The 14,569-nt window shown below is 51.1% G+C and overlaps 1 protein-coding gene across 2 annotated transcripts in view; it reads left to right on the plus strand.

Moving 5' to 3' along the window:
* MLXIP (MLX interacting protein) overlaps window positions 1-14,569 on the plus strand; it is a 67,389-nt gene that overhangs the window by 35,196 nt on the left and 17,624 nt on the right. For both annotated transcript variants that reach the window (XM_009426456.5, XM_016924435.4), the window contains exons 2-5: window positions 12,042-12,148; window positions 12,699-12,784; window positions 13,954-14,043; window positions 14,405-14,446. In XM_009426456.5, the coding sequence (XP_009424731.2) occupies window positions 12,042-12,148; window positions 12,699-12,784; window positions 13,954-14,043; window positions 14,405-14,446 (325 nt within the window). The remainder of the gene's footprint in view (window positions 1-12,041; window positions 12,149-12,698; window positions 12,785-13,953; window positions 14,044-14,404; window positions 14,447-14,569) is intronic.

The raw sequence follows: 14,569 nt of genomic DNA on the forward strand, positions 1-14,569 counted from the left end.
AGCCACCGCACCCAGCCAGGAAGACTACTTCTTTGCTACACGATATTATCACCAAAATGTAACAGGTTATTTCTAGGTGGCAGAATTGAAGGTGAGTTTGCTTTTGTTCTTTGCACTTTTCCTTTTTGTTTGAATTTTCTTTTATTATGGATAGATATATATTTTAATCAATAAAACTACAAAAGCTTAAAAGATAAAAGTGAAAACTAAATCTCTGAATGGGTGGGAGGGCAGGCAGGGAGGCAGTACAAGAAATTCTAAAGAAAAACCAGTAGTGGCCGGGCGCGGTGTCTCACGCCTATAATCCCAGCACTTTGGGAGGCCGAGGCAGGTGGATCACCTGAGGTCGGGAGTTCAAGACCACCCTGGCTAACATGGTGAAACCCCGTCTCTACTAAAAATACAAAAAATTAGCTGGGCATGGTAGCGGGCACCTGTCATCCCAACTACTCAGGAGGCTGAGGAGGAGAACTGCTTGAACCTGGGAGGCAGAGAGGTTGCAGTGAGTCAAGATCGCACCATTGCACTCCAGCCTGGGCAACTCCTTCTCAAAAAAAAAAAAAAAAAAAAGACCAGTAGAGATGACTACACAAATATGTAACCTACATTCAAAAGACATGCCATAAAAACAAGTAAAAGACAATGAAAATCCTAGGGGAAACATTTGCAGAAACATCACAAAGCATTAGTACCACTAATATTATAATATTGCGAATATAAAATAGCAGGGGAAACAATGGCTGACACCTGGGCACAGCTGTAATCCCAGTACTTCGGGAGGCTGAGGTGGGCAGATCACCTGAGGTCAGGAGTTCAAGACCAGCCTGGCCAACATGGCAAAACCCTGTCTCTACAAAAACACAAAAATTAGCCAGGCATGATGGCAGTACCTGTAATCCCAGCTACTTGGGAGGCTGAGGCAGGAGAATCGCTTGAACCCGGGAGGTGGAGGTTGCAGTGAGCCAAGATCATGCTGCTGCAATCCAGCCTGGGTGACAGAGCGAGACTCCATCTGAAAACACACACACACACACACACACACAACACTGACATTTCAATGACTGTAAATGACGTGTAGTCTGTTTACCAGTAATGTCCCAAAGCCAATTTCCCGGCTTTGACATTGTGCTCCAGCGATACAAGAGCCACCACTGGGGAAAGCTGGGTGAAGGGTACATGGAGCTCTTTGTTCCATTTGTGTGACTTCCTGTGAGTCTATAATTACTTCAGAATAAGTTTTTAAAAAAATTTTATTATTATTATACTTTAAGTTTTAGGGTACATGTGCACAACGTGCAGGTTTGTTACATATGTATACATGTGCCATGTTGGTTTTTAGAAAAGGCAAAGGGCATGGGCAAACAGCTCAGAAAATAAGGGGCACATGGCTAACGCGCAGGTTTTTAATTATGAAATTTCATTAACAAATGATGCAAATTGAAGTGAAATACCAAGTTTGCCTCTTGCAAATCTGGTTTCATCTCCAGTCCGGAGGAGTGGGGAGCACCTTGGGGTCTGATTGGGGTTTACTCTTCTGGCGAGGAAACCTAGGACTCTGGCTTTAAATGGTGCCCTGCCCAGGGGTCCCTGCCCCTGCCCCTGCCTGAAAGTCCACTTATGGCTTGAATCTGACAGGAAACTTAAGAACATGCCCAAGAAGCTCCTAAAACTCAGGAGCATGCCTCACCATGCCCAGCATTGACCGCGTGCTGGGCCCAGGCCCTCATATCTGCTATGGCTGACCCAGCTGTCCAGTGTGGTGGATGTGGTCACTGTTTTGCAGAAGGTGGGCTGGGCCGGGCCGGCCTGGGTGACAAGGCCAGAAATGGAACCACTCTGCTTTCTTTGTTGGTTAGAAGTGGTCTAGACATGGTGGTGTCTGTCCTCTAGTGGAAGGCCTGGACACAGCCCATCCCAGGCAGGGTGAAGTCACCATTGCAGGCAGGCACATCTTGCCTGGTATCCACTCCCTCAAGTTGCCCTATTTTTGGGTGGTCATGGAAATGATTACTCCCTGCTTTTCACACAGAAAAGACAAACATACACCCTCACAAACAAGCTGGCACGCATGTGGGCGGAGCACCTGCAGGCACTCGAACACTCGCACACTGGAGTGTGCACCAGCCTTCCCGCCACAGCCCTCGGATCCTGCTTCTCCAACAGGATGTTCTTTGAATGTAAGAAAAAAGATGCCAAGAGATCCACGAGGAGGATGGAGCAGGACCTGAAACCCCCTGGGGTTCCTCCATAGGAGACTCTCTGCTCGGGCAGGTGGCCCGACATGCACACTGCCCCTCCTGTCAAGCCATTGGCTGTGGCCCCTCCCGCGTGCCAGCTCCTCAATGAACCTTTGTTCGTCTGTAGCCTGTTAGCTTTGGCTGCTGGCAGCCTGTGGGACCAGGCCCACATCCCAGGACTAGCCGATAGAGACTGCGCTTTTGAAGCAAGTGAATTGGACTCCTGGAAGAGTCATTCCTCCACTCCCTCATTGAAACCACCTAATAACCGTGATCCTCATATCTGGATCTGGTGCACAGAATTGACTCATTCACAAGTTTATATCTGTTTTTGTGATGAATTGCCTTCCGCAATTAACTAGAAGCCCTAGAATGTCTTGGACCTTGCCTGGTCTTTTTTCCTTGTTTATTTTGAAAAAGTAATACAGTAGTCCCCCCTTATCTGAGGGGGTGTGTTCTAAGACCCCAGTGGATGCCTGAAAGCTCAGATAGTGCCGAACCCTGTATACAGTACATTTTTTTCACATGTTAGCTATATACTTGTGATAAAGCTTAATTTATAATTTAGGCACAGTAAGAGATTAACAACAATAATAACATAGAGCAATTATGACAATCTACTATTCACAATTGCATGGATAGAAAATCTGTTTTTACCATAGATCTTAGCAACCTCAGCCTATGACTTTTTTCCTTGTTAAGTTGAGAACTTTCACCTTTTCACTTAATGAAAGCACTTTAAGGCTTCTCTAGGTCATATCTGAATTGCCAGCATCACTACTCTTATGCTTTGTGGCCATTATTAAGTAAAATAAGGGCTACCTGAACATAAGCATTGTGATACCACAACCATGGATCTGATCACTGAGATGGCTGCTAAGTGACTTAGCAGGTGGGTGGCAACTACAGTGTGGATCTGCTGGACAAAGGGATGAGTCATGTCCCAGGCGGGACAGAGCGGTACGGCATGAGATTTCATGCTATTCCAAATGGTGCACGGTTTAGGATTTATAGATTGTTTATTTCTGCAACTTTCCATGTAATATTTTCAGACAGCGGTTGATCATGGGTAAAGCACAATACCGCAGAAAAGAGAGGAATGCTGTACATTACAGTGTTATATTTCAACAATACAAAACAGTGATCGGTGAACACTCCTTCTCACTGGACCCCTTGCTTCTCCAGCTCATCTCTGCAAAGGGAAATCGCTGTAGCACTCTTACCTTTTCTTATGTATCCACCTTGGCTGTCTTTTCTCCTCCCTCCTCTCCTACGTGTCTGTGTGGATATCTCTGAATATAAACGGTAGCCATACCAGGCCGGGCGCGGTGGCTCACGCCTATAATCCCAGCACTTTGGGAGGCCAAGGTGGGTGGATTGCTTGAGGTCAGGAGTTCGAGACCAGCCTGGCTAACATGGTGAAACCCTGTCTCTACTAAAAATACAAAAATTAGCTGGGCGTGGTGGTACACGCCTGTTATCCCAGCTACTCGGGAGGCTTAGGCAGGGGAATTGCTTGAACCCGGGAGGCGGAGGTTGCAGTGAGCTGAGATTGCCACTGCACTCCAACCTGGCGACAGAGTGAGACTCCCATCTCAAAAAAAAAAAAAATAGATAATAAAAATAAAAAACACATGGGCTGGGCACGGTGGCTTGTGCCTGTAATCCCAGCACTTTGGGAGGTCGAAGCGGGCAGATCACGAGGTCAGGAGATCAAGACCATCCTGGCTAACATGGTGAAACCCCGTCTCTACTAAAAATACAAAAAATTAGCTGGGCATGGTGGCAGCGGGCATCTGTAGTCCCAGCTACTTGGAGGCTAAGGAAGGATAGTGGCGTGAACCTGGGAGGTGGAGCTTGCAGTGAGCCGAGATCGCGCCACTACAATCCAGCCTGGGCAACAGAGTGAGACTCTGTCTCAAAAAACAAAACAAAACAAAACAAACAAACAAAAAAACAGAAAAAAGAAAAACAAATGGTAGCCATACCATATATCTTGTACCTTGGTTTTATTTTTGTTTTTTCACTTAACAGTGCATCTTGTAGGTCTTCCCTATATGTTACCACATAGAAATGTGTTATTTTAAAAATTACCCCGTAGTGTTCCACTGTGTAGATATGCCAGTTTTTTTGTTTTGTTTTGTTTTGTTTTTGAGATGAGCCTCGCTGTGTCGCCCAGGCTGGAGTGCAATGGCGCAATCTCAGCTCACTGCAAGCTCCGCCTCCCAGGTTCATGCCATTCTCCTGCCTCAGCCTCCCAAATAGCTGGGACTACAGGCACCTGCCATCACACCCGGCTAATTTTTTGTATTTTTAGTAGAGATGGGGTTTCACCGTGTTAGCCAGGATGGTCTCGATCTCCTGACCTTGTGATCCACCCACCTCGGCCTCCCAAAGTGCTGGGATTACAGGCGTGAGCCACCGCACCCGGTGATATGCCAGTTTTGACTGGTTCCCTGTGATGAATATCTAGGTTATTTCCAACCTTTTGCTGCCACAAACAGTGCTGCAGTTTAATGTCCTTCTCTTCACGTCTTTGTGCCCATGTGAGGTGGATCTGTTGAATCACTTCCTAGGAGTGGGCTTGTGGGTCACAGGGATGTGCAGTTACAGTGTTGATGGGCAGTTGTCAGCTTGCCCTTCAAAAAGGCTCACAATTGTTTTTGCCCATCATTCTATCCCCAGCACCAGCTTAGTGACGAGAACTCTTCCCCACCAGAGCTCTAAACCGATTGGGAAGTAAAACGGAGGAATCACTTTGTAGCAGCGCTATTCGCTGTAGCCCAAAGGTGGATACGACCTGTGTCCTACTGATGATGGATAAACAGAATGTGGTCCATCTCTACATGGAATATGATTCTGCCTTGAAAGTAATGAAGTTCTGAGAATATTTTTTTCTTTCTTTCCCCCTCCCTCCCTTCTTCTCTCTTTCTCTCTTCCCTTCCTTCTCCTTCTCTTTCTTTTCTCTTTTCTTTTCTTCTTTTGAGACAGGGTCTTGCCCTGTCACCCAGGCTGGAGTGCAGTGGTACAATAGTGGCTCACTGCAGCCTTGACCTCCTGGGCTCGAGCGATCCTCCCATCTCAGTCTTCTGAGTAGCTAGGACCACAGGCACATGCCACCAAGCCCAGCTGATTTTCTGATTTTTTGTGGAGATGGTGGTCTCTCACTGCGTTACCCAGACCAGTCTCAAACTCCTGGGCTCAAGCAGTTCTCCTGCCTTGGCCCCTCAAAGTGCTGGGATTACAAGTGGGGAACTAGGTAATGGTGCTGGTTATAAAACATTGTGAATGTTCTTAATGGCACTGAATCATCTACTTTAAAATGGTTAAAATGGTAAATTTTATATTTATTTTACTGCAAGAAAAAGAGTCAGCAGATGGTGGCCAAAATATTACCTTTATTGTTGACCAAGCTGAGGATACGGCTTATAAGAGAACCCCGGACTGACCTTCCACCTCCACCCCCTCTTCAGGAGCAGGGGAAGGAGGGAACGACCCCAGCCCAGGTTCTTCTTCAGCACTCATTGTACCTGTCCTGCAGCACTCACTGTGAGATGCCCCACTCTACCTGTCTGTCAGGGAGTAGGGAGGAAGGCAGGGATGTTTTGCTAAGGGGTGTCCCTCTAAGAAGCACCAGGAATGGTGAAGAAACGTTGCCCCATGACAAACAAATATGGTTGAATGAACAAATGAATGGGCTCCACCACTGTTCTGAGACCTGTAACGACAGCCCCAGAGCCCTCTGCATGCTTGTTTGTTTTTTTTTTTTTTTTTTTTTTGAAACGGTGTCTCACTCTGTCGCCAGGCTGGAATGCAGTGGTGCCATCTTGGCTCACTGCAACCTCTGCCTCCCAGGTTCAAGCGATTCCCCTGCCTCAGCCTCCCAAGTAGGTGGGACTACAGATGCGTGCCACCATGCCCAGCTAATTTTTGTATTTTTAGTAGAGGTGGAGTTTCACCATGTTGGCCAGGATGGTCTTGATCTCTTGACCTCATGATCTGCCTGCCTCGGCCTCCCAAAGTGCTGGAATTACAGGCGCGAGCCACTGCGCCCAGCCTTTTCTTTTTTTTTTTTTTTTAAATTGAGACGGAGTCTTGCTCTGCTGCCCAGGCTGGAGTGCAGCGGCGAGGTCTCAGCCTCCTGAGTAGCTGGGATTACAGGCACGTGCCACCATGCCTGACTAATTTTTGTATTTTTAGTAGAGACAGGATTTCACCATGTTGGCCAGGCTGGTCTCGTGACCCTCCTGACCCTCGTGATCTGCCCACCTCGGCCTCCCAAAGTGCTGAGATTACAGGTGTGAGCCACCGTGCCCGGCCTCTGCCTGCTTTCTTTTGGAGAGAATGGTCTGAGCAGGAGTCAGGAGTTCGTCCCAGCCGGACCCAACAGAATTAGGGACCCCTGAGCTGGCCATACCTGGCCTGCCCTCTCTGCCTGCCCCTGTTCTTACTTCCAGCTTGGTCTGTGCAAGGCTTGCAATTTAATTTCCTTCCATTCCAAAGCAGTCTCTTGCCAGCCCTCTGAGGAATTCATAGTTTGCTAGTTTCATCCAAGAAAAGTTTTGAGAGAGACCTTTGTTGTACTGTGAATTTCCTGTTTCATGTCAAGAACCTGCCTTCTAGGAAGGGCAGCTGTGGCAGGGTGGTGTAAAGATTGTTCTTCATGGAAAATTTAGCATTCATTTAATAACTGCATATTTAAAACACCTCCCACGTGCCAGGCCCTGTGCTGGCGACCCTAGGCGATGGCCTTCCCACAGAGGGGGAGGAGAGGGCTAGCGAATGGGTGAGTGCAGTCGGCCTTCTCTGTTCTGATGGGCAGATGGCAGGGGCGGGTTCAGGAGGTGGAGGCCAGAGGAGGATTGCGTGTCTTGGGGGAAGCCAGTGGTCTTGCAGAAATGGTCAGAACATGTTTCTGGTCTGCTTTAAAGAAGGAATGGAGCATAATCCAAGTTAGACTAAGAGGCAGCCCAGTCACCTTTGTCTGGAAGATGTTGAGCTGGCAGCATGAGTTAGGGGAGCAGAAGTCCCCCCAGTCACAGACGCTTTCTGGCGGTGCTTCCCTGGGGGCTCTGCCAGGGAGGGCTGCCCTCCACTGCTGCAGGCTCCCTTGTGGGCTTTTTAAAAAAAATTTTTAGACAGGGTCTCTCTCTGTCACGCAGGCTGAGGTGCAGTGGCACCATGATAGCTCACTGCACCCTCCAACTCCTGGGCTCCAGGGATCCTCCCACCTCAGCCTTCCAAGTAGCCAGGACCACAGGCACAGGCTGCCACTCCCTGCTACTTTTTTCTTTTTCTTTTTCTTTTCTTTTTGAGACGGAGTCTTGCTCTGTCGTCCGGGCTGGAGTGCAGTGATGCGATCTCGGCTCACTGTACTCTCCGCCTCCCGGGTTCACGCCATTCTCCGGCCTTAGCCTCCCAAGTAGCTGGGAGTACAGGCGCCCGCCACCACAACGCCTGACTAATTTTTTTTGTATTTTTAGTAGAGACGGGGGTTTCACCATGTTAGCCAGGATGGTCTCGATCTCTTGACCTCGTGATACACCCGCCTCCGCCTCCCAAAGTGGTGGGATTACAGGCGTGAGCTACCGTGCCCGGCCTTCTTTTCTTTTTCTTTTTTTTTTTAAAGAGACGAGGTCTTGTTATATTGCCCAGGCTGGTCTGGAACTCGTGAGCTCAAGTGATCCTCCCGCCTCAGCCCTCCAAGTGCTGGGATTACAGGCGTGAACCACTGCACCTGGCCCATTGTGGGACTTTTAGAGCAGCTTTTCCTGAGTACCCTGTGAAGAAGGGTCCCCGTGGAGGTCTGCGTAGGAAATGTCCCTGCTCCTCTCCTTGAAGATTGATGGGGCACAGCCTAACCGCTCTGCCAGGCCCATCAGGAGCCTGCCCAGGGTTTCTGGGCATGAGTCGTCCAGGGCGTCCCTTCCTTTGTGACACCTGACGCATTCATTGCCACCTTGCCACCTTCTGAGGCATCACAGAACTTCACGCGTTGCCTCCTCAGATCTTGACTTGAAATTGCCTTGGGGGCGGGCTGGGGGTGCAGGCCGTCGACCTTTTCCGGCCCGCCGTGTCTGGTTTGTTTGGATTTTGAGTTGGACGCCCTTCTTTGTGTTTGTTGAGCGCCACCTGTTGGTCATAGAGATATTACCGAAACTCGGGGTGGAACGGTGATCCCAGTTGGGAGTTCTGGTCTCTGTGTTGCTGCTGAAGTCTGACTGTGTTTGACGTAAACACCCAAAGAAAAGGGAAACATTTCAGCTCACGGAGAGGAAGAAGAGGGGACCCTCAAACTAAACTTTGAGGTTTCTAGCCTGTAAGGCTAAATTTCCCTGCGTCTTGCCGCTCCCCTCATTGTGTGTGATTAAAGCTGTTGGTATGACACCCTCTGCCCTCCAGCTTTGTCTGCTGTACCACCTGCCTTCAGACTCCCTTTTTTGGTTGGTTATTTTTGTTTGTTTGTTTTCTGAGACGGTCTTGCTCTTTCACTTAGGCTGGAGTGCATTGGTGCCATCATGGCTCACTGCAACCTCAAACACCTGGGCTCAAGCGACCTTCCTGCCTCAGTCTCTCCAGTAGCTAGGACTATAGACGCGTGCCACCATGCCCGTTTCACACATTGAGGGCTTTTCACTGCCTCGATCAGGCTGAGTTCTGCTCACTGGGGCCACCACAGGCCAGGCAGAAGGAACTGTGTGGGCTTCGTCGAGCTGGCTTTCCCTATCCACTAGGCCTTTGCTTAAACGCCACTTCCTCCAGAAAGCCTCCCCTCGCTGCTCTGGTCAGGTTGGTTATCCACCTTGTGCCCACAGCCATCTGCCCTTCAGGACGCTGAGCGCAGAGGCATGACGTGTGCTCCCACCCAAGGCGTGCTGCATGAGGGGAACCTCCCCGCCTCAGCCGCCCCCCTGCCTCAGCTGCCCCCCTCCTCAGCCGTCCCCCTCCTCAGCCGTCCCCCACCTCAGCCGTCCCCCGCCCTCAGCCGTCCCCCGCCCTCAGTCCTCGGCTCTTCATAGCGCAGAGCAGATGAGGCTTCTGCAGCTACGCAATCCCACCCTCAGGGCTGGCCTGGCACTCGGAGCTGACCTCTGCCCAGGTCTCTGTTCCTGGTGTTGGCAGAGGGCACCGGTGTCACCTTTTCCACCTGTGGAGAAAGAGGAACCACATGGCAATATGGCAAACATAAGAGAAAGGACTTCAGGGCGGGGGTTGTTAAAAACATCATACCCTTCAATGTATGTACCTACTATGTACTCATAAAAATCAAAACAATTTTTTTTTTAATTATGCCTTTTGCCAGGCACGGTGGTGCATGCCTGTAATCCTACCACTTCTGGAGGCCGAGGTGGGAGGATCACTTGAGGTCAGGGGTTCAAAACCAGCCTGACGAACGTGGTGAAACCCTGTCTCTACTAAAAATACAAAAATTAGGCCGGGCTTGGTGGCTCACGCCTGTAATCCCAGCACTTTGGGAGGCCGAGGCAGGCAGATCAGCTGAGGTCGGGAGTTCCAGACCAGCCTGACCAACATGATGAAATCCCATTTCTACTAAAAATAGAAAATTAGCTGGGTGTGGTGGCGCATGCCTGTAATCCCAGCTATACGGGAGGCTGAGGCAGGAGAATCACTTGAACCCGGGAGGCAGAGGTTGCCGTGAGCTGAGGTCGCGCCATTGCACTCCAGGCTGGGCAACAAGAGCGAAACTCCATCTCCAAAAACAAACAAAAATTTGGCTGATGTGGTGGTGGGCACCTGTAGTCCCAGCTACTCGGTTGGCTGAGGCGGCAGAATCGCTTGAAGCCAGGAGGCGGAAGTTGCAGTGAGCCAAGGTCTCGCCACTGCACTCCAGCCTGGGCAACAGAGTGAGACTCCATCTCAAAAAAAAAAAAAAAAATTATGCCTTTCAGTAATAACTTAACTCTAGATCATTGAGATTGTTATTAATATCTTTGTGTTTGCTTTAGGGTTTACCAGTTGTGTGTGTGTCTAAGCATGTGTGTGTGTGTATTTTACTGTACACAAATGTGCTTTCATTTAGTCCTTATTAACACACTCTAGAGGAGGAGGCGTCATTCTGATTTTACCCAGGGCACTGCTGTGGTAGGCAGCAGGTACGCCATGACACAGCAGTGGCTGTCTGATTCCGTAGCTGCCTGCTGTACCACCGGTGAGGCCAGGCCCTCAGCATGGAGGTGGGTTAGATGAGCCTTTGAACTTGGGAGAGAAGGAAGGAAGAAGGTGTGTGACTACTCTGAGTCCCTGACCCGTTGTGCAGAGGCTGCTGCTGTCTGCGTGTCTCTTGTGTGCTGAGAGGATGCACTGTGACATTTTTCTGGGGGAGTCATAACCTTCTGGCCTGTATTGCCCAAAGCCTGGGCTCCTTGGGGGTTTGGGTGGGGATAGGCACAAGGGTCCTGCCAGGGGCACAGCCAGGGCATCTGCCTTCCAGGGCAGGTTCCAGGTTCACAGAATGTTTGCTGCTCAGGCGCTTCCTGTGAAGACTGCAGCTACTGTTGGCAAATCTCGGCTTGCCACGTGGCCTTTCTGAGTGGGACTGGAGAAGGGGCAGGGCTGTGGCCTGTGGTCAGATCAAACCTCCACAGCCGCACTGTGATATGGACCAGAAATAGTGCCTTGCCCATCTCAAGCCATCTGAAAAAGAGAAACCCTATGCGGGCTGCCCAGAGATGGCTCCCGGCCTAGCACTTGGAAAACTGAGCTGCCCAAGACAGCTGTGCCACCAGGGAGGCTGGGTTTACAAGTGCTCTGGACTTATTGAATGAAGAATTGTTAATTGAGCCCCTACTATGTGCCAAGCCACCAAACGTCCTCCCTAGAGGAGCTGCAGTGTCAACAGGGAAAGGTGCTTGTGTGCAGACACTACTACATAAGAGCTCCCGTGAGACTGTCCCCGAGTGGAGGAGAGCAGAGGGACCCTGAAGGAATCAGCAGCAGCCTGGGAGAGGCTAGGCCAGCTCAGAGGAGATGGTGTCGGGGGCAGCATCTTGAAGGATTAGGAGGTGGCTGAGTGGAGGGCCATCAAGAGTGAGGACCATGTCAGAGGCTCTGGGAGGCAGAATAGGCCCTGCCCTGCAGGCGCTCAGGCCAGTGGGATGCTTGGGTACTTGGATTGTGAATGCCTCGTGGGGGCTGGTGGCAAAGCAGGCAGGCCACGACCAGGTCACAGGAGCCTGGTTTTCACTCTGTGGTCAACAGATTTCTTTTAATTTTTAGTTATGGAAAATTTATAGGATATGCCAAAGTAGACGGAAGAATGTAGTGAACCCCACATGCTGCCACCGCACACACCAGTTGCTGTGTGACCCATGACTGCCCTTGGTCTGCCCCTCTCTGGAAACAAGAATGACTTTGAATCCAGGAAGGGAGGCTCGTCAAATGTGAATAACAATGAACAGCCCAAATGCAACCTTTGCTCCTCCTGGAGGGCACTCACTGCATGCCCAGTGTTCAGTTTGTGAGTCTGGTTCATGGAATCCTCCCAGCAGCCCTCTGCAGAGGTGTTTGGGTTAAAGTCCCTTCAACAGATATTGGTGGGTGGCTCCAAGGCTGCAAAACCCCCACGGCCAGTCCTGCCCTCCGTGCCCTGACAGCATCCCCGCCATGCCCTGCCCTGTGTGGTTCTGAAGAAATCCCCCAGTGACCTGAATTCCATGAAGCCGGGTGTATGGCTGGGGGTGGATCAGTCAAGAGTTTGGTCCTGGAATGATCGGGTGGCACTTTGTAATTTCACTTCAATTTCAGAGTAACCACTGAGTCTCCCCGCTTTGCCTTGCCTTTCAGTGGGAAGTTGGTGTCTCCAAAGTGGAAGAATTTCAAGGGCCTGAAGCTACAGTGGAGAGACAAGATCCGGCTCAATAATGCCATCTGGCGGGCCTGGTACATGCAGTGTAAGTGCCGCCCAGCCTGGGCGCCGGTGGTGGTCAGAACTTCACGGCCTGGAGGCCTGGGCACCCAGGGACCAGAGTCTGCTCCTGGGACCTGGTGTTTCTAACAGAAGTTCAGTCTGTGCAGACAGGAAACCCAAGCCAAGTCCTAGGGGAGTGGACATTTATTGGCCATCAGGCCCAGCAGAGGAGTGGCATCTGAAGAGTCAGGGAGCAGGTCTAGGAAGACTCAGGCATGGGCCTTCTCTCTCCAGCCCGAGTGTCATGGACCCGGTAGCTTCTCCGGGAGATGAGTGTGCTAGGGCAGGCTTGTGTTGGGCTGGCCTTTCTCTGAGAAGCCACACTGCCTCTCTGACTGAGGCGTTCGTTATTGACAGATTCCTCTCCTTTCACCTGGACTCCTTTATTTCCCTGAAATCTCCTTTTCCTAGGGAAGGAGAAGGAAAGGGTACCTGGGAATGTGGTCTGCCCTAGGGGAGGGGTGCAGCAGACAGGCTGGGGCTCCCTCAGGGGTCTGGATCATGGTGCTGACTCTCACCCTCTCTCTGCTCAGATCTGGAGAAGCGCAAGAATCCTGTGTGCCACTTTGTGACACCCCTGGACGGCTCTGTGGATGTAGACGAGCACCGCCGGCCGGAGGTACTTGGCAGTGACCAAGGGTGGCTGAGAGTGGAAACATACCAGCACCTCACCAGGAGTGGCTCACTGCGGGCTGGTCCTGCAGGAGAGGCTGCCGAGGGTAGTGCAGGGCCTGCCCTGCGCCATCCATGCCCTGGGGGCCAGGCCTGGGAGCTGGTGGCCTCTGGCAACCCCAGGCTGCAGAGCCTCCCCCTTCTCAGAGGGACTGGCCCAGGGACTGAGGGGGTTAATATCTTTCTGTTAATTTTTAAAGTGTGTGTCTATGTGTGATTATACATGCACAGGAAGTGTCTAGAGGAATATATAGAAGTGTCTTTATTAAGAGACTTCAGGAACCTCTGGGGAGTAGGATTAGGGCTGCCAGATGAGGGGGAGATGCTTTCTTCACTGCATACTCTTCTGTGTGGCTTTAATTTTGTCTAGGCATGTCTCACTGTTAACGATAAAGGGGGAATTTAGAAGGTAAGCTAATGAAAGACAGTTTTGAGACAGGTATAATCTGGTATTAGACACTATCAAGGGATATCATTTTGTTGGGTATGGCAATATTGTAATCAGTTCTTTTTAACAGAAAAGCATCTTTGCTGTCGAGGACACACACACAGTGTTTGTAGGTGAGGTGATTTGGGCCTTGAGATCAGAAAGTGAGGCAACCCCAGGCATTGGGGCTCCTTATCTCTGGAGCTCGAAGGCTGTCATGCAAGGCATCCACACTGGCATCACGCGAAGGTTGGATGAGAGGCCCCTGGAGGGCACATTCCACCTGAAACTTCCTGGAATTGGCTGTTCATTTTTGCCCTTTGAATGTGGCAGAGGCTGCGGGGAAGGGGCATTTATGGGGGGGCTTGGGAATTGCTGCAGTGTTCCCCTGCTTCTTCCTCTGCTGGAGCATTCTGCTCTCACCCTGTCCTCCTGGACAGAGCCTCAGGACCGTGCCCCCAAGGCCTTTGGCTACCTTAGGTCTTGAAATGACAGCGCATTGTTAGCTAGAGGGTCTGCTGTAGCATGGAAGAAGCGGGACGTACTTTCTGAGTGATGTGGTAGCCACTGTGGGGTTTCCCGCTGGATTGCCTAAGGCCTGATTGTAGTGCCGGATACTCAGTACACCAGTTGAGCTTTGCTAATCAAGCAGAGCCCCCTCTTCACTCTGCCCTCTGTCCCTGTCCTAGGCCATCACCACGGAAGGGAAGTACTGGAAGAGCCGCATCGAGATTGTGATCCGGGAGTATCACAAGTGGAGAACCTACTTCAAGAAAAGGGTATCTGGCTGGAGTGTTCAGGCAGCCCGCCTAGGGAGGGAGTGGGCAGAGTCCCTGGTTCAGGGCCCTGGCCGAGGCAGTAGGCTCCACAGCTGCCCCACCTGAACGTGGAGCGTCAAGCAGTAAATCTGGGGCCCAGCGTGCCAGACTAGCCTGGGCAATGGCCTGCCTCGGTCAGGTTGTCTTTGCTCTCAGTTTCCCCATCTGTGCACTGGGTGGAAGTCTCTTTTGTGCAGGCATCGGCCTGGGGATGGTGTGAGCAGGACCCCTACCTGCCTCCCTGAGAGTTCTGTATATTCTAGAGCCCTTGGGCCCTCCTAGGGCCATTGGTGACCACCGTGTCCTGTCCCTTTGCCCACAGCTACAGCAGCACAAGGATGAGGACCTCTCCAGCCTGGTCCAGGTGGGTGAGCCTGGGAGCTCTGAGGACCCCCACTTTGACATGAAACAGCAGGGACTTCGGTGGCCCACCAGGGAGCCCTGCAAAAGGTGGCAGGCCATGGGCCCTCCCTGGAGTCTCAGGAAT

The sequence above is a fragment of the Pan troglodytes genome, chromosome 10 (genome assembly GCF_028858775.2).
Source record: "Pan troglodytes isolate AG18354 chromosome 10, NHGRI_mPanTro3-v2.0_pri, whole genome shotgun sequence".
Taxonomy (NCBI): Eukaryota; Metazoa; Chordata; class Mammalia; order Primates; family Hominidae; genus Pan; species Pan troglodytes.